The sequence below is a fragment of the Balaenoptera acutorostrata genome, chromosome 5 (assembly GCF_949987535.1).
Source record: "Balaenoptera acutorostrata chromosome 5, mBalAcu1.1, whole genome shotgun sequence".
Taxonomy (NCBI): Eukaryota; Metazoa; Chordata; class Mammalia; order Artiodactyla; family Balaenopteridae; genus Balaenoptera; species Balaenoptera acutorostrata.
The window spans coordinates 15978512-16005233 of NC_080068.1; the positions used below are offsets into that span (position 1 = coordinate 15978512).

The window sequence follows — 26722 nt, forward strand, 5'->3', positions numbered from 1 at the left end:
TCCTACATCTATACTTAAATAATACAGATTTATGTCCCCTGCACATATCTCATATATCTCCACCCATCCCCTCAAAGCTGGTTTCAGGTTTGTTTTAAAAATATATCATGTGGGTGATCCCTTAGCAATACTTTGAAGTTCCATCCCCGTTAAAAGTGAAGGGGGCTCCGGTGTCCTGAGAAGAGAAATAATGACAGCACATGGCTATTATTTCATATGCTTCTGACTGTGAAATAAATATCTGTTTAAAAAATGAGAACACATAAGCCAAAGTCAGGCAAAATTACAATTGAGAAGGTAAAAAGAAACACCTAAAATCTTGCCAAAGGTTCATGTTTTACATAAAGCTGCAGTTGGGATTTCACAAAGGAAATCTCTGCACTTTTTATTTCTGGTTCAGAGGATTTACATGCTCTTTCTAATGATCTGGGCCTTCAGCACTGGGTAATGTCTCCCAGTCCCCAGCTTAGCACTCATGCAAAATTGAAGCACTTTGGAGGCAGTTTAGTAGCTGCAGATGAATCTCAATGTGCAGGAAAAGGCATAATGGTTGTTTAGCACTTGCTAGGAGAAGCTGAGGAAATCAGGGGGAAAAATCTATTGAACTTAAGCCATCTGGGAAGCCAACTGAGAGCGACTGCATTAACAATGTGTTTACATTCCCATTGTGTTGCTAGGCCAAGCAAAAGTGCATGTGTGTGTGTGTGTGTGTGTGTGTGTGTGTGTGTGTAGAAGAAATTATCAAGTGCAGCTCTTTTGGTTGTATTGGCTATTTCGATTTGGTTTTGGCAACTCTGTGGGGCAAGAATTTTCATGAGAAACGTGGCTGTGAGAATTTTTACGTTTCCATGAGACAGGACAACTGTTAGAGCACAGAGGCTGGCAAGGATGCCATGGCATGAGAAAAGTGAGCGATACAAGAGCCTGGCTGTGCAGCTCTTTCCCTGCATCTGGCCCACAGTACAACGCAACAGATTGGGTGAGGCTTCAGAAAGCTGGTAAAGAACACGAGGAAATGCTTTCATTGCCTGCTACATGTATAGTTAACTTAGAAATACTGACTAAACGAGGGGAAATAGCCAGGTAAGTGCCTTCTCTTTCAGCCCCCAGCAGCCCTACTCATGCCTCCACCATCATGGCCTTTTTCTGGTCCTGGTATTTAATAGACTACTACTATTTTTTAGAGCAGTTTTAGGTTCCCAGCAAAATTGAGAGACAGGTACAGAAATTTCCCATATACCTCCTGCTCCCACACATGCATAGCCTTCCCTGTTGTCAACATCTCCCACCAGAGTGGTACATTTTTTTTACAATTGATAAGCCTACATTGACCCATCATCGCTCAAAGTCCATAGTTGACATTAAGGTTCACTCTTGGTATTGTATGTTCTGTGGATTTGGACATATGTAATGACACATATCCACCAATAAAGTATGATACAGAGTAGTTTCACTGCCCTAAAAATCCTCTTGTGCTCCACCATTCATCCTTCCCCCTTCCCTGGCAACCACTGATTTTTTTTACTGTCTCCACAGTTTTCCCTTTACCCAAATGTCAAATAGTTGAAATCACACAGTATGTAGCCTTTTCAGATTGATTTCTTTCACTTAGTAATAGGCAGTTAAGATTCCTCTCTATCTTTCCATGACATGACAACTTATTTTATTTTTTTTAGCACTGAATAATATTCCCTTGTCTGGATGGACTAAAGCGTATTTATCCATGCACCTACTGAAGGACATCTTGGTTGCTTCCAAGTCTTGGCAATTATGAATAAAGTTGCTATAAACATCCATGTTTTTGTGTGAACATAAGTTTTCAGTTCCTTTGGGTAAATACCAAGGAGTGCAATGCCTGTGTCATATGGTAAGAGTATGTTTTGTTTTGTAAAAAACCGCTAAACTGCCTTCCAAGTGGCTGTACCATTTTGCTTTCCAGCCAGAAATAAATGAGAGTTCCTGTTGTCCCACATTCTTGCCAGCACTGGTGTCGTCAGTGTTCTGAATTTGGGCCATTCGAATAGATTTGTAGTGGTATTTCATTGTTTCATTTTGCATTTCCCTGACATATGACGTGGAGTATCTTTTCATATGTTTACTTGCCACCTATTTGTCCCCTTGGTGTGGTGTCTGTTAAGGTTCGTTGCCCTTTTGAACTGTCATATTGACTTTTTCTTGACAGATGTTTGGTGACTATAGTGGGCTAACAAGATTATGTTCACATATGAATCCCCAGAACAGGTGAATGTTACCTTATTTGGTAAAAGGGTTTTGCAGATATAGTTAAATTAAGGATTTTGAGATCTTGAACTATCAAGGTGGGCCCTAAATCCAGTGATAAGTGTCTTTATAAGAGACATACAGATAAGACAGACAAAGAAGAGAAAGTGATGTGAAGACGGAGGCAGAGATTGAAGTGATGGGGCCACAAGCCCAGGAATGCCGGGACCCCCACCAGAAGCGAGAAGAGACAAGGAACAGAGTTTCCTCCAGAGTCCCCAGGAGCGTGACTCCGCTGGATTTCAGACTTCTAGTCTCCAAAACTGTAAGAGAATACCTTTCTGTTGTTTCAAGCTACGAATTTCATAGTAATTTATTGTGGCAGCCCTCAGAAATTAATACAGTGACTAAGGGCATTTACTCTCTGCCTGTACATTCGAAGAGTAGACTCAAGAATCTGACAGAGCAAAAAGGTGAGGAAAAGCTGTCTGCCACGCGGTGTTTTTCTGGTTTCACAAATGCCCCATGGAATGGGTGTGGGGAGGTAGCCTTTTGGTCACTCACGTCATTTCAGACAGAGGGCATCATTGTCTAGAATCATCAAGGCTGTAGCTATAAAAAGAGGCATGCCATTCATTCCCTGCCATTCCTGGAACTGCCTTGTACAGAACATTCCCCTGGGTTTTTCCAGCTAAATTTTAATTCACTCAAGCCCTGGAGTTCCCCCCTCTTCCGTCAGGAGGCTGCTATCTCTCAGCCTGAGAAGTTTAATAGGCAGAGACAGGCGAAAGGATATTGAAGAAAGCAGGGGCTCTCTACCATGTAACTCTATACCATGGAAATATCAAGGGGGTTCACAAATTTATTCTCATCATGAAAGGAGAACCCAAGCAAACAGTAAAACATACTCTTTTCCACTCTCTCTTTTCCCACCTCTATTTTGCCCTCTCTAGACTGTGATCTCCTTAAGTGCATCAGGTCTTAGTTTTATGTCTACTTACAGCACCAAGTAAAGTATCTGGGTCATGGTTTTTGAATAGAAAGTCTATGTACTTCCTCTATGCTGCATTTTCAAAACAGTGTCTCAACAGTTTTCAAGCCTGGTTGTACATTAGCATTACTAGTGAGCTTAAAACAAGCAGACAAAGAAAAAGCTATGCCCTGTTCCCAATTAAACCATTCTCTCTGGGGGTGAGGCCAGGACATATGTATTTTTAAAAATCTCCCACTGATGATTGTCAAATGCAGCCAGGGTTGACAGCAAATGCCTTAATATTTCCTTGTTGCTCTTGCTTTCATGTTCTTGGAGATTTCTTCTAAAACAGATTTTAAAAATCAGGTTAAACCCTCAATGAAATTAGGAATGAGTCTAAGACTTCCCTAACTTGAATTGTTTTTCATTGCTAGATATTATACTTCCTACATGCTGTGCTTGCTTTTTTGCCAGACCCTGATATTTTGCTAACTGTAGTTCTCATGTTTTATATGCTGGTTTTGTATCTCCAAATAGTGCTTTTCAGAGGAATTGGCAAGACTGGTTATTTCAACAGGCATCCCCAAGAGGGCTCTGAAAATCCCTAGCTAAGGGATGATTCTGGATTGATGATATTTGGGGGAGAAGACTAAAGAATCCAGAGCAAGTAAAGGCTTCACCCCTCAAATTTCAGCGTTAGATTATTCATTGATTGCAACATTTTTTTACCTAAAAATTTATCTGTTCTATTTTTTAAGATGCCCCAAAAACGTGGGGTGAGGAGAGAGAAAATTTTGAGCCAAGTATTGGGAGAATACTGAATAGGAAGATTTAGTGATAGATACAGAGCCTCAAACAGAATGGGTAACAATCCCTGACATCACAAAATAAGAAGGACAGCAACCTGGGTCGTTATTGCATAATTATCAATCAGGTTTATTCATATTTAGCATAATAGGCACAGACACCAAAAAAGAACATTTAAATTTGGAGAGAAAGCCATGCTCTTTAGGAAGCTAACCCTCTTTTTTAAGCTGAAATTGTTCTCAAACTTCCTTAAATAAGATGATAAATCCATTTCATATTATAATCTGGAACTCTGTTAAGTATGTTCCTTCCCATGAAAATAAAGAACAAGAAACTCTCTTTAAAACCCTTACACATTTTAGGCAAACATTAGATTAAAAAGACATTATGGCTTTTAACACTTGTGCTATTCTCACTTTGAAGTGGGCATATGCATGATTGCTGGGCACATGGCAAAATTGCTATAGCAACACAATCACTAGTTGTGCTCCTGAAATGCCCTGTTTGGGTAGCAAGTAATCTAGTGAAGAATGGTTCTTAGACTCCTGTTTCTTATTGTAGTCTCTGTATGAGCCTAGGGGTGGGTAACATTTGATCTTCTCTTCTCAAAATTTAGAAAGGCACACACACAAACACACTCACACAGATATACATATGTATGTACTTACATATCAACTTATATGCATATTCTTGATTACACTGTATTAATCAATGCTTTCATCTTAGCTGTAGGAAGAAAAAGGAGTAATGCATTACAAGTAACCTTGCCCTAAGTTTTAACTGGCAGGGGAGAATTCCTTTGTGTTCATTACATTAAAAACTCTCGCTGTATATAATTTTAGAAAATTTCTGTTTCCTCTAATGAAACACAGCTAGCTAGAACTACATTGAAAGATGTGATGTGTTCTTGCCTTTACTTTACAATCATGTTCTTACTCTACAATCATGTTTAATACAATCATGTATTAAAAAATACATGGTGTTACATTTTTCTATACAGTATGTAATTCAAATCTTAAAAATCTTCCCCATGGGATAGAACTAAATTAAAATTATATAGTTCTGTAAATATGGTGTAGTCAGGGTGTTTTGCAGTACGTACAGAATCTATAATATTGATGTTTGCAAACATTGGAATTATAAAACACACAAAAATAAAAACTTCATGACAATGACATATTAGAAACAAAAGGAATCCAAATGTGTAGCCCCAAATTTTTCAAGTACTCACTTCTGTTTGTAAGTTAGGAAAAGAATGGAAACAAAAGCCAGCTTTATATACAGTGAGAGCCCAAATCACTCAGCTAGCCAAGACTATTTTCATGCTAGAATGGAATGAAAGCAACTAAAATCCAAGTTCTGGAACTCCAATCCAACCAACTTTTGTCGTTGCAGCTGGGATTATGTTGGCCATGTGAACCCAGGTGTTTAAAGAAAATGTCGATGTGAAATTAGGATAAATCAATTGTGAACACTAAAAAATGAAGAACATGAAAAAGTATATATTTCGGGATAATTAATATTCTGTTATCACTAACTGGTAACTACTTTCTTGCCAAGTTACCTGATTGACTCAGTGGAAAAGCCTTAATGTACTACATGGATCCTTGCCAGTTTTCTATTTTTATTTTGGGGCTAGCCTCATACCAAAAAGAAAAATTGTTAGTTTCTAGTATTGAAAGAAGGACCTTTGAGAAGGAAATCAAATAAATAATTGATTTATATTCCAGAATCATTTATCTTCACTGGCAGACAAACATATTACAAATATAAGGCTCTATTCTTGCAAAGGCAATACTCCCACTGAATTACATAACAAAATATGGAATAAAGTTCAAATAGGGCTTCCAAATTTTATGCATCATTTACTAAAATTTAAACAAAGCCCACCTAACTTCCTTTTGAAAATATTAACTCTATTAATGAGAACTAAGTTTACAGTAATTATTTTACATGGAGAATAACAATTGGTCTGAAAATTGTGTGTATTTAATGTGTAAAGTAACTACTCTTATAGAAGATTATGCTTTGTTTGTGCATTTCTCAAATTACCTACTCACAAAGTATTCCAAATAAAAACATCATTAGTATGTGTCACTACATTTCAGTTACCCAAATTTAGTAGGATGAATGGCTACAATCTCACAAACAAACTTTTATTCATCATCTCTTGTGCTTAATGCCATATGTTATAAACTACAAAAGACAAAGCTTTACAAAACACAGGCCCTACCATACCATTCCAATCTGTTGAAGAGACAGAGATTTTATATATATCATAAATAACATATGATATTGAATTACAAGAAACTGCCATTTTTGTACCTCAAAAATGACTGAATATTGATAACTTCTTATGTATAATATACATTTCACATTTATGAGTATAATGAAAATGGAAGCACAAATAAGTGAAATGCGGACATGTTTATGCTATGACTTGGGGTTTTATAGGATTCACCTATGATATTGCTTTTGAGATACTTCTTTAAGAGTGAGTAGGATTTTAACAGAAGTAGGATGGAGCAAAGTATGGTATAAAGAAACATTATTTCATACAACACACATTTATTGAGCACCTACTAAGAACCCAACACCAAGTTAAGCATGGAACTAGAATAGCAAAAAAGATAGACATAATCCCTGAATTCATGGAGCTTACTCTTCAGCTCATAATGTTTAGACTGAAGAGGAGAGAGAACTAGGGAAAGGAGAAGTGATAACTGTCCCTTTCAAATAACTAAAATTAGGAATAGGCCAGGAGATGACCAGACCTAGTTCCTAAAGTTCCATATGACAAAAGTAGCACCATTAAGTCATGATAACAGAAAACTGATAATGCTCACTTTAATATAATTTAATGAGAGACAGGCCAATAATTCATTGAGTTTAAATGACTGTTACAGTCTCACAGCTTAAACCTTCCAGGATCCTAAGACACAAAAGTGTAGAGTGTTTGCATTCATTTAATAAAATTTAAACAAATCTTACATAATTTCCCTTTGAAAATGTATAAGCAGCATTTTCTAAATCATGTCCTGGTGTGACATTAAGTTCTCATGATATTTTAACAGAGGTTCTGAGAAAAAGAGTTCAGCTACCAAACAATATGAGGTTAAAAAATATTTTTCCACTTCAGCGCTTTCCTGGGACTTCTACATGCAAATATACTTTATACTTTCTCCAAAAGGGGAATATAATTATTGCAGTGTTTCCGAAATTATTTGACTGCAAAGCTTTTTGTTTGTTTCCTTTTTGTTTTTTTTTTCCCAAATAGCACTTATAAGACACTGGTGGTTCACTGAACACAGTTTAAGAGGAAAAACCAAACTGGGGGCTTCCCTGCTGGCGCAGTGGTTGAGAATCTGCCTGCCAATGCAGGGGACACGGGTTCGAGCCCTGGTCTGGGAAGATCCCACATGCCGCGGAGCAAATGAGCCCGTGAGCCACAACTACTGAGCCTGCGCATCTGGACCCTGTGCCCCGCAACGGGAGGGGCCGCGATAGTGAGAGGCCCGCGCACCGCAATGAAGAGTGGCCCCCGCTTGCCGCAACTAGAGAAAGCCCTCGCACAGAAACGAAGACCCAACACAGCCAAAAATAAAATAAATAAATAAAAATAAAAAAATAAACAGGAGCTGTTGTTAAAACAAACAAACTGGCCTAGTATACAGAGCATGCGGTGGGGGAGAAACTATTAAAATAAAGCTAGAAAGTTTGATTAAGAACAGACTGTACTGAAGCTTTTGAATATATGACCAAGGAGGATATGCTTTACTGCATGGACAAAGGAAAGACATATATTTTAAGAAATGGAATGATAAAAACACTCGGGCCTATTCTTTAGGCCTATAACTACCTGGAGAATTAATTGCTGAGGAGAAAGACTGACACCAAGAAAGTGTAGGAGGCTATTTAAATACTCTAAGAGGTATATAATTAAGGCCTATACTAGGGGAGTAGCAGCAAGAATTAAAAACAGAAGGATGTTTTATGGGAGAACTCTGAGAAGGAATTAGCAGTATTTGATGACCACTTTGGCTACTGGAAGAAGGGATAAAGCTGAGATTTCTGTTTTTGCTGATGGAATGGAATAAAGAGGTATCTAAAATAGGAAGACAAATAATAGGAGGACAAAGAATTTCAACTGTGCCACTCTTGTAACAAATGGGGATCTGAGTGAGCACAATATATTTTTTAAAAGCTCTGTCTTGAGTAAAGGCAATTTAATTTGTATCCAAGTATAGCTTCTCTTCATCAATTTCTTTTTTTCTGTTAAGGCTCACCTTTTGCTCACCAATTAAAATTCTTTCTAATTTTGCTATTTGTCCAAATGTTAAATACCTTCACAAATAAAAATAATCAAATCCTAATAAGCACTATCTTAATTATTAAAGAACCACAAAGGGTCACATATGAAAAACTTGACACAAGGCAAGAAGGGAGATGAATAGCATGAAAGATAAATGTTTAGCTGACATTTAGAACCAGATTTTCTTTCCTGAGAAAAGGGATAATTGTATTACATAGCTCTTTTTTTAGCTTAATTTAGTCCTGTGTTCAGTTATGGCAGAATTTAGGGAGACACTGACTAGAGGGCCAAGAGCAGAGGCTTTGGAATCAGAGAACCCTGGGTTCACATCTTGACTCTGCCACCTCCTAGCTATGCAACTGGGGCAAATTAGTTTCTTTATTCTGCTGAGCCTTAGTTTTCTCATTTGCAAAAGGAGAATCCCAAAATTATCTCGTAAGATTGCTGTGATGACTAAATGTCATAATACATGACATTCAGTATAAAGCTTGGAACTCTCTGTGTTGTTGTTGTGTTGGTCCTATTGATAATATTCTGCTATTGTGAGCAAAAAAGATGAAAAGGGAAAACCTAGGGTTTAGTAAAATTTCAAGCCAATCGAGGTTTTCTAAACTCCCTTGCTTCTTCACAGAGGGGAGATATTTACTTTTCAATGGTGAATCTTAGGTACCATGGAAACAAGGGTTGAAAAGGCTTCAAGTAAATAGAAAGCAAGCAACCAAGCCTGAGCTTTTCGTAAAAATGTAACCATAAAATTTTGAGTAGATCAAGATTTCTTTGGAATCCTTAAAGGAACATGGGTACTTATTACTATATTATCAAATCAAGAGCTTCTCAACATTGAAAATTTCTAAACCACCTAATATATACTGCTTTCCACTTTTCTGTTTCTTAATATTACATGTTTGCAAGAAATGCAAATGTGATTTAAATGATGGAAAAGCAAACAGTAACAGTAATGAATGATCTTTAATCAGCATATTTTATGATCAATGGAATAGCTTTGCTCAGTGAATATAAATAATCATTTACTTAATACTTCAGAGCAAGAGAGCATATTAAAAGGAAGAATTTTGTGAATTGGAGAGAAACTTTTGTTCTTTTTTGTTTTGTTATTTTGTAGTTTTTTAATTAAAACGTACTTCTGATGGAGATTTTACTGAATGCAGTTGATTTTTCTTAGTTGCAAGGCAATGTACCTGATTGCCACATGCTTCCAGATATCATTATTCTAAGGTAGAGGGACCTATAAAAACAAACTTGTTTGCAATGACTTCTCTCTGTCTTATCATCTGAGAACCAACTTGATTTTTAAAATGCCAAGAAAATTTCTCTAATTTGTAATATATTTCAAGAGAATGTATCTTAACATTTCTTGATATTAAGAATCACTAAGGCCCATAACAAAACAATACTCAGACTGTATTAAATAAAGAGTTGAGCACCAAAGTTGCAGGTGAATCTAACTTCAGAGGAAAAAACCCCCAAACCGAGCAGTTCAATTCCATTCACGGTGTTCTGATCTCACAGGAAAGCAAAGAGCTCTAATGTGAGGCCTACAAATCTCCCCACTTCCGGTAGTTGTAGAGATTGAAGATGTATGATAACAGGCAAAGAGACACAATAAAGTAGTTTGGGCTTTTAAAATTCAGATTTCATTATCTATCAAGAAAATAAAACGTTCACAGGATTGAACAAAAATCAAACAATAAAAGAAGTCTCTTACTGCCCCAGATTCTGAGCTGTCAACTGCTTGTATGTTTCTCAAAAAAAACCCAATGCATAGACAAATACATGTGCATTCTCTTTTTTACATAATAAGGACATATTGCACACAATGTTCTGTACTTCGGTTTTCATTTCATATTTTACCTGAGAGACTTTTCTACAGCTTCACATATGGAGAAACCTCACTGTTTTACAAAGCAGCACAGTATTCCATCCTAGAGTTGAACAGCCCTTGATATGCTAACTGCAACAAGGGTGCAATGGACCACCTTTCATACAAGTCTTTGTGCTCATTAGGAATTTTATTTTTAGACAGTTCCTAAACTTGTAGTTACTGAGTGAAAGAGTGTATACATTTAAATATTGATAGGTATTTTCAAATTGATTTTCAAAAAGATTACATCAATTTGCAACCTCGGGGCTTCCCTGGTGGCGCAGTGGTTGAGAATCTGCCTGCCAATGCAGGGGACACGGGTTCGAGCCCTGGTCTGGGAAGATCCCACATGCCGTGGAGCAACTAGGCCCGTGAGCCACAGCTACTGAGCCTGCGCGTCTGGAGCCTGTGCTCCGCAACAAGAGAGGCCGCGATAGTGAGAGGCCCGCACACCGCGATGAAGACTGTCCCCCGCTTGCCGCAACTAGAGAAAGCCCTCGCACAGAAACGAAGACCCAACACAGCCATAAATAAATAAATAATAAAAAACAAACAAACAAACAAACAAAAAAAACCCACCCCCGAATAATAACTTAAAAACACAAGACTGTGTACTGAATTTCCCAGAATGACAGCAACCAAAATCATGAAGAACTCTTGTAACCCTAATTTAAAAAAAAAAAAAAAAAAAAAAAAAATTTGCAACCTCATCAACGAAGTATGAAATACCCCTATCCCGCTCCTTCATCAACACTGTATACTAAGAACTGTTCTGATCTTGACAACATTTTCTTAGATGCGTATTTACCATTTACATTTCTTTTCCTATATCTCCATTTCCAAACTCTGCTCAATTTTTTATACTGGGTTGCAGATCTTTTTCTTAAACATATTTTAAGAGCTAGTAATATATTAATTAAATTAGCCCTTTGATTAGTATATATCTGTCCCTTGGTTTTGGTGGTTTTCTTGCTTTATTTAAATTTAATAATGCTTTTTAAAAAAATAATGTTTTCTTATAAAGCTTCTGGATTTTGTCTTCATTAAAAAAGCTTTGATCATCATTGAAACCAAACAACCAACAAATTGCCAAAATTTTCTCCTAGTGACGATGGTGATGACTACCAATGACAACGATGACAGTGATGATGATAATGATGAAGATGTGAAGCCCTAACATCTAGAATTTATTTTATTCTAAAGAATGATCTAGAACTCAAGCTTTATTTATTTATTACTTTTCCAACTGCCTACGTTGTGGGTTTAAAAATCATCTTCAACATGCTGTAAAATGCCTTACATTTTATTTCCTGGTTTTGATTTTGGTCCATTAATCTGTGTATCTTATTCTTTGCTACAATCAAACTTCTTTAGCCTTATAATACACTTATAAAAAGCTTATATTTCCTTATTATGCTACTATTTCAGAATTCTTCCAGCTATTTTCACAAATTATTTTTCATACAATGTTGGTGACTTTATGGATTCATTTACAAATAGCAAATATTTAAAAATATTGTCTTTCTATCTAAGAACAAGATATGTCTTTCCATTTATTCAAGTCATTGTATTTTTTTTTGATCTCTGAGTAGATTTTTATATTCTTTTAAAACTCTACAAATTTGATAGCTTTTATCTACATTTTTTACACTGTTATTGTAAATGGTATATTTTATTCCATTATAATTTGAATCGACTGTACTTAGAAAAGTTGATGGGTTATGTATATCTTTTATCAGCCAGTTTTCTATATTCTCTTAATGTTTTTTCAATTTTTTCCTATGAAACTGCATAAGTTTTCCAGACCTACAAAATCATATTTGTCCAAATGATAGTTTTCAACTTGCTTTATAATTTTTATGTTTTTCAATTATTTGCCTTGTCTAATTGCATTGGCTAGTGTGTTAAGAACAATACCAAATAATACTAGTATCTGTGGGTATCTCTGTCTTTTTCCTAAATCTAAAGATAATCATTCTCTTGGATGCTCACTATCTTGTACAGTTTTGGATCAAAACAAAAGACAACAAAAAAGTATGTTGTGTCCCACTCCAAATATGAATACTACGCAAGTATTAGGGCTGACAAATCTTTCCTTAGCTCTAATCTATTCCCTTCTGAATTTGAAACATGCCATATATTTTCATTTATAGTTGCTTTAAGAAGTATTTTTAATCATTGGTATATGCAATAGTAATTAATTTTATGTGGAAATAGTAAAAATTATAATGCTTTATGGAGAGGAAATGTCTTTTAAAAAGAAAATAAAAATACACACACACACAAACACATACACACACACACACACACATACATTACCAAGATAGCATAAATCTGCTGGAGGTGCTCCATATCAGAGCAGTTTTGTCTTTATTTACAGTCTTCCTATAAAAGCTTTTTCATTAATCTAGTAAAGACAAGCCTAAGTATGTTTATGACTCTCATTTTAGTTTTGTGAATTACAAATAAATGAGCTGAAACAAATAAAACTCAATTCATGAGATTTTGAAGACATCTGGAGGAGTTATTTACTGAGTAATTAGACCAAGAGGTGTAATAGACCAATTCCCTGAAGGAAGACACCATACAGTTGGATACCCAGTTATTTCTATAGTCATCAGCTTGCATGCAGTGAGCATATTGATTCACAAATTGACAATTATGTAGAGCTGCCGCCTGATTTTCTAAGACCATTTGTGTTACATAAGTATATGTCTCGCATGCTTTTTTTTAAAAAGATGCCTCTTCTCAGGCCTCTCACAGTCTGTTCTATGTATGCTCCATCACCTAATAGCTCTTTATTATTAGAGACACTGAAAGCAGATCTCCTTCAAATGCTGGTCACTCCTTGCCCCTCATTAACCAACATTTAGATACAAATATGAATTAATTACAACTGAATTTTGAAAACATGTATCCATTTCGGTACGTAGAGATATTTATGAAAGAAAATGAAGATATTTAAATGCTTTCACTTTTATCATATTTGTCACTATTTAGCTTGGACATATTGATCAATAAAGTCTTAATTTTTAAAATACATGTCAATATAAAATCACAGATCTAGAAGGGATGTAAAAGTTCAAATTGTTATTCTCCCTACTGGAGACCAAAAACTGTTAAATCACTATAGAAAGATATATATCTTTTAAGTTTAAAATAACTCTAGGGGTTTCCAGAACTATCTTAACTTACCCATTGTGGAATAAAGATTTCCTATCAAGAAAGTTTCCTTTATAGCCAGTGTAAATCCCACCATTTATTAAGATCTACTTCATCCTCTTTGCCTTTAGTATTTTACTATTAAGAATGATGCTGGGCTTCCCTGGTGGCGCAGTGGTTGAGAATATGCCTGCCAATGCAGGGGACACGGGTTCGAGCCCTGGTCTGGGAAGATCCCACATGCCACGGAGCAACTGGGCCCGTGAGCCACAATTACTGAGCCTGCACGTCTGGAGCCTGTGCTCCGCAACAAGAGAGGCTGCGACGGTGAGAGGCCCGTGCACCGCGATGAACAGTGGTCCCCACTTGCCGCAACTAGAGAAAGCCCTCGCACAGAAACGAAGACTCAACACAGTCATAAATAAATAAATAAATAAATAAAAGAACGTGAATTTCTTAAAAAAAAAAAGAATGATGTTTACAGAGCAATAAAGTCAGGAGTTTTAACAATGCCAGAAGCAAAGATACTCTGATGAAAACCCACCCAGATGGAGTCTACACTCACAACTTCTCTTTGTGGATCCCACAATATCACTATTCTCAATCACTCTTGATTTAACTTTAGCCAAGAATTAGGTAATTAGGATTCATTTTTAGATGTAAGTTAACGGTACAGAATATTTTGAATCTACAGTGTTTAAAATTGTTTAAAAATATATAAGGGGAAACTATGCATGGAAATTAACATTTGACAGTCATGTAAACATCTACAATTTATCCTTAATTGAACATGTTCCTCAATCCCAGGATATTTGGACCTGACACCAAACTTGACACACAAGTGAAATTCAAGGGCATCTTTTACTAGGGTATTTATTTACCATAATTCAGTCTATTCACTCTCATTCTTTATCTTCTTAAGCATGAACCATGCCTTAATTCTATGCAGTCTAACAGGAATCAAGTCAAGATTTATTCATCACATTTTACTTTGCAATGCATGGAAAGAGATCACCAAATCTTAACCAAACTGAGTTAAAACTTTTTACCAAAGGATAATAATTCTATTTTCAATTTCAATAACTGAAAGAACAATATGACAACATGGCAAAGTAGTAAGTGAATCCTAAACAGCAGTCCAAATGCAATGGAAAACTCACCAGAGGTTTCGTCCACTCTTTCATCTACTATGTGGTCCTTCTGATGAACCCATTCACTATTGCACTTGAAGTAGATCTGGGTGGCGGGGCTGGCTTTACAATACAGGTTCACAGGCTTATTCTTCACAATATAAGCTTCTTCAGGCTCAATAAGGAAATGTGGCAGAGGCTCAGGTGGATCAGATGGAAAGGTTTCTGGGAGTTCATGAAAAAAGTCGTCCTCTGGTAAAACAAGAAGAAAGTGAAAAATGTTCAAAACATTGTAGCCATTTTCCTTTCACTTGCTACTCTTTCAAAAATAATGAAACTGTTGGGTAATCATTAGTCAAATCCATTTCACCTGCCTTCATTAATCAAGGTCTACAAAAGACTTGCATGTCCTTCAAGAGCACCTCGCCTAAACAATAAGATGTTTGCCTGAGCCATTTTCCAGGAACTTGGAGTCAGCTGTGTCTACTCTGAGCTGAGCTGGTTAAAACTGGATAGGACCACTGACCCTTGAACTGGGCACACGTGAGTGTACACTGGGTGATCTTTTGACATCAAAGAGCTGAAAACTCCACCCTCAGATCTTGCTAAGGGCCTTCATTTTTGAGTGAACAGAAGCCTATAGATGAGTTACACCTGTGTGGAACAACAATTACTGCACCTTTTTCCAATCACCTTTCCCCATGCTCCCCATGCCTTAGACCACCCTGCTTCTTTACTTCTCCTCATAAATACCCCCAAGCCCTTGCCTTTGTGGAGGTGGTTCTGAGACTTGTTCCTCATTTCCTTACTTGGCTGCCTTGTGAATAAACCCTCTCTTTGCTGCAAACCTAGGCATCTCTGCATTTTGACTTGCTGCATATTGGGCAAACAAACCTGGTTGGATAACAATAATGATTCATAAATCATCTAGTTAAGTAATTTGAGTGCCTGCTATGAACCAGGCAGTATGTTAGGTCTATTGACTGGTTGTTCAATTAAGGATTTAGATGATTATTCTCATTTTCACACCTGGCAAAACTCAACATCCGGGAGGATCACTGATCCCAGCTCTGCTATTTACTACCTGAAAACACAGGTGGTAAATAGCTGAGCTGGGATCAGAAGCCAGTTTTGTCTCCCTCAAAAACTGTGCTCTTCCCAACACAGCACTACACCTCCCACTACACCGTGGTAGCCTTGAGAGCTGACAAGAGCAAGAGGAACTTCATTAGAAAAATTTATTTGAAAAGTGTAAGGCTCGACCTTCAAGATGGCGGAAGAGTAAGACATGGAGATCACCTTCCTCCCCACAAATACATCAGAAATACATCTACATGTGGAACAACTCCTACAGAACACCTACTGACGCTGGCAGAAGACCTCAGACTTCCCAAAAGGCAAGAAACTTCCCACGTACCTGGGTAGGGCAAAAGAAAAAAGAAATAACAGAGACAAAAGAATAGGGACGGGACCTGCACCAGTGGGAGGGAGCTGTGAAGGAGGAAAGGTTTCCACACACTAGGAGCCCCTTCATGGGTGGAGACTGCGGGTGGCAGAGGGGGGTGCTTCGGAGCCACGGAGGAGAGCACAGCCACAGGGGTGCGGAGGGCAAAGCGGAGAGACTCCCGCACAGAGGATCGGTGCCGAGCAGCACTCACCAGCCCGAGAGGCTTGTCTGCTCACCCGCCGGGGCGGGCGGGGCTGGGAGCTGAGGCTCGGGCTTCGGTCGGTCGGATCGCAGGGAGAGGACTGGGGTTGGCTGCGTGCACACAGCCTGAAGGGGTTAGCGCACCACAGCTAGCCGGGAGGGATTCCGGGAAAAGTCTGCAGCTGCCTAAGAGGCAAGAGACTTTTTCTTGCCTCTTTGTTTCCTGGTGCGCGAGGAGAGGGGATTCAGAGCGCCGCCTAAACGAGCTCCAGAGACGGGCGCGAGCCGCGGCTATCAGCGCGGACCCCAGAGACGGGCATGAGACGCTAAGGCTGCTGCTGCCGCCACCAAGAAGCCTGTGTGCGAGCACAGGTCACTCTCCACACTGCCCCTCCTGGGAGCCGGTGCAGCACGCCACTGCCAGGCTCCCGTGATCCAGGGACAACTTCCCCGGGAGAACGCACGACGCGCCTCACGCTGCTGCAACGTCACGACGCCTCTGACGCCGCAGGCTCGCCCCGCCTCCTCCGTACCGCTCCCTCCCCCCGGCCTGAGTGAGCCAGAGCCCCTGAAGCAGCTGCTCCTTTAACCCCCGTCCTGTGTGAGTGAAGAACAGACGCCCTCAGGCGACCTACATGCAGAGGCGGGTCCATATCCAAAGCTGAACGCAGGGAGCTGTGCAAACAAAGAAGAGAAAGGGATATCTCTCCCAGCAGCCTCAGGAGCAGCGGATTAAATCTCCGCAATCAACTTGATGTATCTGCATCTGTTGAATACCTGAATAGACAACGAATCATCCCAAAATTGAGGCAGTGGACTTCGGGAGCAACGATATATATTTTTTTCCTTTTTGTCTTTTTGTGAGTGCGTATGTGTACGCTTCTTTGTGTGATTTGGTCTGTATAGCTTTGCTTTTACCATTTGTCCTAGGGTTCTACCTGTCCTTTTTTTCTGGTTTGTTTTTGGCTTTTTTTTAAATATAGTTTTTAGCACTTGTTACCATTGGTGGATTTGTTTTTTGGTTTCGTTGCTCTCTTCTTTCTTTCTTTTTTTTATTACTTTTTAATTTTTTTTATTTTTAATAACTTTATTTTATTTTATTTTGTTTTTTTCTTTCTTTCTTTCTTTTTTTCTGCCTTTTCTTCTGAGCCGTGTGGCTGACAGGGTCTTGGTGCTCTGGCCAGATGTCACGCCTGTGCCTCTGAGGAGGGAGAGCCAAGTTCAGGACTTCGGTCCACCAGAGACCTCCTGGCTCCACGTAATATCAAATGGCGAAAGCTCTCCTAGAGATCTCCATCTCAATTCTAAGACCCAGCTCCACTCAATGACCAGAAAGCTGCAGTGCTGGACACCCTATGCCAAACAACTAGCAAGACAGGAACACAACCCCACCCATTAGCAGAGAGGCTGCCTAAAATCATAATAAGGTCACAGACACCCCAAAACACACCACCAGACGTGGTCCTACCCACCAGAGAGACAAGATGCAGCCTCATCCACCAGAACACAGGCACTAGTACCCTGCACCAGGAAGCCTACAAAACCCATTGAACCAACTATAGCCACTGGGGGCAAACACCAAAAACAACGGGAATTACGAACCTGCAGCCTGTGAAAAGGAGATCCCAAACACAGTAAGTTAAGCAAAATGAGAAGACACAGAAACACACAGCAGATGAATGAGCAAGGTAAAAACCCACCAGACTAAACAAATGAAGAGGAAATAGGCAGTCTACCTGAAAAAGAATTCAGAGGAGTGATAGTAAAGATGATCAAAATCTTGGAAATAGAATGGAGAAAATACAAGAAACGTTTAACAAGGACCTAGAAGAACTAAAGAGCAAACAAACAATGATGAACAACACAATAAATGAAATTAAAAATTCTCTAGAAGGAAACAATAGCAGAATAACTGAGGCAGAAGAACGGATAAGGGACCTGTTAGATAAAATAGTGGAAATGACTACTGAAGAGCAGAATAAAGAAAAAGGAATATAAAGAATTGAGGACAGTTTCAGAGACCTCTGGGACAACATTAAATGCACCAATAGTTGAATTATAGGGGTCCCAAAAGAAGAAGACAAAAAGAAAGGGACTGACAAAATATTTAAAGAGATCATAGTTGAAAACTTCCCTAATATGGGAAAGGAAATAGTGACTCAAGTCCAGGAAGCACAGAGAGTCCCATACAGGATAAATCCAAGGTGAAACATGCCAAGACACTTATTAATCAAACTATCAAAAATTAAATACACAGAAAAAATATTAAAAGCAGCAAGGGAAAAACAACAAATGACATACAAGGGAATCCCCATAAGGTTAACAGCTGATCTTTCAGCAGAAACTCTTCGACCCAGAAGGGAGTGGCAGGACATATTTAAAGTGATGAAAGGGAAAAACCTAAAACCAAGATTACTCTACACAGCAAGGATCTCAATCAGATTTGACAGAGAAATTAAAACCTTTAGAGACAAGCAAAAGCTAGGAGAATTAAGCACCACCAAACCACCTTTACAACAAATGCTAAAGTAACTTCTCTAGGCAGGAAACACAAGAGAAAGAAAAGACCAACAATAACAAACCCAAAACAATTAAGAAAATGGTCATAGGAATATACATATAATTACCTTAAATATAAATGGATTAAATGCTCCAACCAAAAGACATAGACTGGTTGAATGGATAGAAAAACAAGACCCGTATATACGCTGTTACAAGAGACTCACTTCAGACCTAGGCACACATACAGACAGAAAGTGAGGGGATGGAAAAAGTTATTCCATGCAAATGGAAATTAAAAGAACGCTGGAGTAGCAATTCTCATTTCAGACAAAATAGACTTTAAAATAAAATAAAGACTATTACAAGAGACAAAGAAGGACACTATATAATGATCAAGGGATCAATTCAAGAAGAAGATATAACAATTGTAAATATTTAGGCACCCAACATAGGAGCACCTCAATACATAAGGCAAATGCTACTAACAGCCATAAAAGGGGAAATTGACAGTAACACAATCATAGTAGAGGACTTTAACACCCCACTTTCATCACTGGACAGATCATCCAAAATGAAAAGAAATAAGGAAACACAAGCTTTAAATGACACATTAAACAAGATGGACTTAATTGATATTTATAGGACATTCCATCCAAAAATAACAGAATACACTTTCTTCTCAATTGTTCATGGAATGTTCTCCAGGATAGACCATATCTTGGGTCACAAATCAAACCTTGCTAAATTTAAGAAAATTGAAATCATATCACGTATCTTTTCTGACCACAATGCTATGAGACAAGATATCAATTACAGGAAAAAACCTGTAAAAAATACAAACACATGGAGGTGTTAAACAATACACTACTTAATAACCAAGAGATCACTGAAGAAATCAAAGAGGAAATCAAAAAATACCTAAAAACAAATGACAATGAAAACAAGATGACCCAAAACCTATGGGATGCAACAAAAGCAGTTCTAAGGGGGATGTTTATAGCAATACAATCCTACCTCAAGAAACAAGAAACACCTCAAATAAACAACCTAACCTTACACCTAAAGCAATTAGAGAAAGAAGAACAAAAAAACCCCCGCGTTAGCAGAAGGAAAGAAATCATGAAGATCAGATAAGAAATAAATGAAAAAGAACTGAAGGAAACAGCAGCAAAGATCAATAAAACTAAAAGCTGGTTCTTTGAGAAGATAAACAAAATTGATAACCATTAGCCAGACTCATCAAGAAAAAAAGGGAGAAAACTCAAATCAATAGAATTAGAAATGAAAAAGGAGAAGTAACAACTGATACTGCAAAAATACAAAGGATCATAAGAGATTACTACAAGCAACTATAGGCCAATAAAATGGACAACCTGGAAGAAATGGACAAATTCTTAGAAAAGCACAACCTTCCAAGACTGAATCAGGAAGAAATAGAAAATATAAACAGACCAATCACAAGCACTGAATTTGAGACCGATGGCTTCACAGGTGAATTCTATCAAACATTTAGAGACGAGCTAACACCTATCCTTCTCAAACTCTTCCAAAATATAGCAGAGGGAGGAACACTCCCAAACTCATTCTATGAGGCCACCATCACCCTGTTACCAAAACCAGACAAAGATGTCACAAAGAAAGCAAACTACAGACCAATATCACTGATGAACATAGATGCAAATATCCTCAACAAAGTACTAGCATTCAGAATCCGACAGCACATTAAAAGGATCATACACCATGATCAAGTGGGGTTTATCCCAGGAATGCAAGGATTCTTCAGTATACGCAAATCAATCAATGTGATACACCATATTAACAAATTGAAGGAGAAAAACCATATGATCATCTCAATAGATGCAGAGAAAGCTTTCGACAAAATTCAACATCCATTTATGATAAAAACCCTCCAGAAAGTAGGCATAGAGGGAACTTACCTCAACATAATAAAGGCCATATATGACAAACCCACAGCCAACATCGCTCTCAATGGTGAAAAACTGAAACCATTTCCACTAAGATCAGGAACAAGACAAGGTTGCCCACTCTCACCACTATTATTCACCATAGTTTTGGAAGTTTTAGCCCCAGCATTCAGAGAAGAAAAAGAAATAAAAGGAACACAAACTGGAAAAGAAGAAGTAAAGCTGTCACTTTTTTCAGATGACATGATACTATACATAGAGAATCGTAACAATGCTACCAGAAAACTACTAGAGCTAATCCATGAATTTGGTAAAGTAGCAGGATACAAAATTAATGCACAGAAATCTCTTGCATTCCTATACACTAATGATGAAAAATCGGAAAGAGAAATTAAGGAAACACTCCCATTTACCATTGCAACAAACAGAATAAAATACCTAGGAATAAACCTACCTAAGGAGACAAAAGACCTGTATGCAGAAAACTATAAGACACTGATGAAAGAAATTAAAGATGATACAAACAGATGGAGAGATATACTATGTTCTTAGACTGGAAAAATCAACATTGTGAAAATGACTATACTACCCAAAGCAATCTACAGATTCAATGAAATCCTTATCAAACTACCAATGGCATTTTTTACAGAACTAGAACAAAAAATTTCACAATTTGTATGGAAACACAAAAGACCCTGAATAGCCAAAGCATTCTTGAGAAAGAAAAACGGAGCTGGAGGAATCAGGCTCCCTGACTTGACTATACTACAAAGCTACAGTAATCGAGACAGTATGGTACTGGCACAAAAACAGACATATTGCTCAATGGAACAGGATAGAAAGCCCAGAGATAAACCCACGCACATATGGTCAACTTATTTTTGATAAAGGAGGCAAGAATATGAAATGGAGAAAAGACAGCCGCTTCAATAAGTGGGGGTGGGAAAACTGTACAGCTACAAGTAAAAGAATGAAATTAGAACACTCCCTAACACCATACACAAAAATAAGCCCAAAATGGATTAAAGACCTAAATGTAAGGCATGATACTATAAAACTCTTAGTGGAAACATAGGCAGAACAGTCCATGACATAAATCACAGCAAGAATCCTTTTTGACCCACCTCCTAGAGAAATGGAAATAAAAACAAAAATAAACAAATGGGACCTAATGAAACTTAAAAGCTTTTGCACAGCAAAGGAAACAAGAAACAAGGCAAAAAGACAACCCTCAGAATGGGAGAAAATATTTGCAAATGAAGCAACTGACAAAGGATTAATCTCCAAAATTTATAAGCAGCTCATGCAGCTCAATATCAAAAAAACAAACAACCCAGTCCAAAAATGGGCAGAAGACCTAAATAGACATTTCTCCAAAGAAGATATACAGATTGCCAACAAACATGTGAAAGAATGCTCAACATCACTAATCATTAGAGAAATGCTAATCAAAACTACAATAAGGTATCACCTCACACCAGTCAGAATGGCCATCATCAAAACATCTACAAACAATAAATGCTGGAGAGGGTGTGGAGAAAAGGGAACCCTCTTGCACTGTTGCTGGGAATGTAAATTGATACAGCCACTATGGAGAACAGTATGGAACTTCCTTAAAAAAGTAAAAACAGAACTACCATACGACCCAACATTCCCAGTACTGGGCATATACCCTGAGAAAACCATAATTCAAAAAGAGTCATGTACCACAATGATCATTGCAGTTCTATTTACAATAGCCAGGGCATGGAAGCAACCTAAGTGTCCATCGACAGATGAATGGATAAGAAGATGTGGCACATATATACAATGGAATATTACTCAGCCATAAAAACCCAAAATTGAGCTATTTGTTGTGAGGTGGATGGACCTAGAGTCTGTCATACAGAGTGAAGTAAGTCAGAAAGAGAAAAACAAATACCATATGCTAACACATATATATGGAATCTAAAAAAAAACAAAAAATAAAAATAAAAAAATGGTTATGAAGAACCTAGGGGCAGGACAGGAATAAAGACACAGACGTAGAGAATGGACTTGAGGACACGGGGGCTGGGGGAAGGGTAAGCTGGGACGAAGTGAGAGAGCGGCATGGACATATATACACTACCAAATGGAAGATAGATAGCTAGTGGGAAGCAGCTGCATAGCACAGGGAGATCAGCTTGGTGCTTTGTGACCACCTAGAGGGTTGGGATAAGGAGGGTGGGAGTGAGACGCAAGAGGGAGGAGATATGGGGATATATGTATATGTATAGCTGATTCACTTTGTTATAAAGCAGAAACTAACACACCATTGTAAAGCAATTACACTCCAATAAAGATGTTAAAATAAAAGAAAAGTATAAGGCTCTTAGGTAAATCTTGAATCCTATGCAAGGAGCTGAGAAGAAATACAGAAATATGAATTAAAAATCTTTAAGCTCAGATTCAAATCTGTCGTTATTTTCAAAAGATGCCACTTCATGATATATTCATTCATTCAACCAAACGTATTTATTAAGCTCGGAATTATTCTCAACACTGGAAATATAGATGACAGCATCAAGTCAACCAATATTAGTTCCACAGTAGAGCCTAGAGTCTAGAAATGCTGTTTAGTCTTATTTGGAAACTATATCTCAAATTCCATATGTGTTATATGACTAGTCGCACCTATTCTCATTAGAATATTAATAATATTAGAGTAATAACATGAAGAACAGAAGTCTCATTTTTTATAGCACTGAAATTTATTAAACATATTTCTCCCACCCTGCTGTCCCAACACCACAGAATAAACAAAATCCCAAAACCATCAGAGATATTTGCCCACTTTGAGGTATGTTTTCCTTTAACTTGGGTTCTGCATGATTCCAAATAAAAAACAGAAAAGAATAAAAGTGCCTTTAAAAACCCTATTATTATAATTCACAAAAGTCAAAGGAGTCTAATACACTATACTTAAGTTAGGCCTGATACTTTTCTTCCTATGAGGGATAGTGGAGAACAAAACTACTATTAATTCCCTAAGTTGATCAAGCACCCTGGGCTAATATATAAGGTCAAAACTCTGAGGCCAGAATTAAAAGTTTTTACAAGTTCTTTAAAAGCACATAGATTCAGCAGCAAATGCAGTTTATGGTGTTGGTAGTTGAAAACTGGTTGCTAAGATGTTATCTTGGAACTCAGTGCATCGCTCATTCAGTTGTTGCCCTGCTTGGAGAGATGGCCATTGGTAAAGGGGACATTTGCTCACGAAGAATCCTGGCCTGGGACCTTTTTCATCTAGGTCACGTCACAGCTGTCAAACAGTAATGACATCTGGTCTCTACCAATCTGTTTTGCAGTCAAAACTGGCTTCACTTGCATCACTGACAAAACTAACTTTCAAAACTGCTCCACAATTATAAATTACTGACCCTACAGTGTAAATGATGTTTCCTGTCTCTAATTTGCTTTCTCACTTTACTTCCTTAATTTACTTTCTTCTGGCAAGGCATCATTTCTGGTTTTTCAATTGTTGAACATCAAGGACCCAAATTCTCAGCTTACTAAAGGATAACCTCATTTCCATCAATTTCAGCTTCTTTAGTCAATATGCAAAAACACTCAAGACTGCTTAAATAAACATAGTTCAGAAAGGCAAAGGAATGGTGAACTGAGGTATTGACAGATCCATCAGCGTGAAGCTGATGTCTTGAAGGCCTTATTCCATTTTTTCTTGTTTTTCTCTTCCAAAGCACTTACTGTTATATGTAATGACGGACAGTGCTGATAATCAATAAAGTGCCACAAAATATCAGACTCAAATCCTGTAAAATGTTACTGTTGTTTTTAATTTTTATTACTCATGAAGGCAGAGGGTCAACTTGATATTTTTTTTTTACTATTGGTGTATATTTATACATACAACAACATGTATGTATTTCATAACAATATGTTTATTCAGGTATGTAAAATATAAAAAGTCTTTCTTTCAGTCATTATTTTAGAAGGTGAGACTTGTTCCTTTAGAAGGAAGGATGATTGTAAGACACATTGTTCCTTTAGCAGGAAAGATGATTGTATACCACCTTACCTTATTCAGTAATGTAGCAAAAGTACTTATATATTCACATCCTATAGAAAGATAGAGAAGCACTAAAAACTGATTACCCTGCCAGGCCAATGCATATATCTCTTCATCCTTCACTTCATCCCTGACTTCAGGGAAGTTCAAATGTGGATAAAATGATATGAACTGCTTTCAAAAAAAATTCTTCTGCTTATTTTATTGTAAACTATTGGGAAGACTAACGGACGTTCAGAAAAAGTCACACGTGTGTTTTCAAGTCAAACAGCGTTCTGTTAAGTGCTGGGGAAAAAAACCCAGTAATGATCTGATATATTTAGAAAATGTATAGACAAACTAATTTTGCATTCCCTTAATTTGGAATTTTCAAACAAGAGGATCACTCCAAGGAAACAGAAGTAATTCTATGTCTTGGTTTGAGGCTTCATAAAGTATTGATTTTTCAAGGTATTTGTTAAATGACACTTAATATGTAACTTATTAAGAAATGATTTCTATCATTTGGAATGTTTTCATCATATAAATCCAGTGTTTCATTAATATATCATCCTAGTCTCTGTCTGAACCCCATCTCTTAAATTTGATCTACAGAGATGCCTTAACCAGCCACAGGATATTAGTTTATTAATATTTCTTGTAATACATATACAGTATATTTAAGTCTATGCCCTAGATTAATTCACATCAGGCAATATGGTACATCACTTCTAGTACTCAAGTCAGATGTAAGAATGAAATTTATACAGATAATTTTCAAGACCCTGAGTCAGTAAAATATACATAGTGAAACAGACATGACAAAATGCGAATGAACTGATTACCAGTGGGCTCACAGGCTGTTGTGAAATTCTTCCCTTCTTCATTTGCAACAGATGGCCTGGGTACTATGCTCAACCATGGAAACTGGCCCAGATAACAACTCCCCCACCATCAGGTTAAGCATGCTAAGAGAATACTTTCTTTGCTCTGGACAAAAAATGGTAAGTGTCAGCATTAATTTCCAGATATAGGGGTATTTCATAAATTTCCTTTTTTGAAATTTCATCTTCTATTTTTTTCTGGAGTAATTTAAAAAAATCAAACAAGCAAATCAATTCTCTTCAACCAAAATCTATAAAGGAAAATGGATGAGTATTTAAATCTCCAGTATGGTTACATCTACATGTATTTAACAAGGAAAAAGTGATCATCTCCGAGTATGTATATTTAATAAGGAAAAAATTATTATCTGCAAATGATCACCTACAAATGAACATTTAGCTGTTCTGCACTACAAATTTGCCTCTCACATATGGAGAAATCTACTTTTCAGTTTTGGAAACCAGAGTTATACAACTATTCCTGATTTTCTTTTTTTTTTTTTTTTTTTTTTTTTAAATTTTAGTGCAGGGAGAATTAGGAGTTTCTACATTTATTCCATAAAGGCGCTTTGCATGAAGCCCCTGTTGAACTTTGGTATTCCTGTGGCTGGAAGGCGAAATCAGGCAGTGAGAACTCACTATATTTATTTATTTATTTATTTATTTATTTTTGGCTGTGCTGGGTCTTCGGTTCGTGCGAGGGCTTTCTCTAGTTGCGGCAAGTGGGGGCCACTCTTCATCGCGGTGCGGGGACCGCTCTTCATCGCGGTGCACGGGCCTTTCACTATCGCGGCCCCTCCCGTTGTGGGGCACAGGCTCCAGACGCGCAGGCTCAGCAGCTGTGGCTCACGGGCCCAGCTGCTCCGTGGCATGTGGGATCTTCCCAGACCAGGGCTCGAACCCGTGTCTCCTGCATTAGCAGGCAGATTCTCAACCACTGCGCCACCAGGGAAGCCCTATTCCTGATTTTCAAAAGCCAGAAATACATAACAAATGCTTAACGCTAGTATGAAAGTTCTTTGAAGACAGGGACTACTGAGTTTTCATTTTTATTTTCCATAAGTCTAGTATAGTGTCAGGCACTTATAGGAGATCAATAAAATGCTTACACTAATGGTAACTTTGATCATGCTTAACAGATCCACAAGATATTCTAGAGTTTATAGTGCTTCAAATTCATTTACAAATATAGGGTGTCATAACAATAGTAATATCTACAAACTAGACTGGCTATGAAATTTGTGTGG

General features: G+C 37.6%; 1 protein-coding gene across 4 annotated transcripts in view; it reads right to left on the reverse strand.

Moving 5' to 3' along the window:
- UNC5C (unc-5 netrin receptor C) overlaps positions 1 to 26722 on the reverse strand; it is a 401808-nt gene that overhangs the window by 142476 nt on the left and 232610 nt on the right. For all 4 annotated transcript variants that reach the window (XM_057547099.1, XM_057547098.1, XM_057547097.1 and 1 more), the window contains exon 2: positions 14517 to 14738. In XM_057547099.1, the coding sequence (XP_057403082.1) occupies positions 14517 to 14738 (222 nt within the window). The remainder of the gene's footprint in view (positions 1 to 14516; positions 14739 to 26722) is intronic.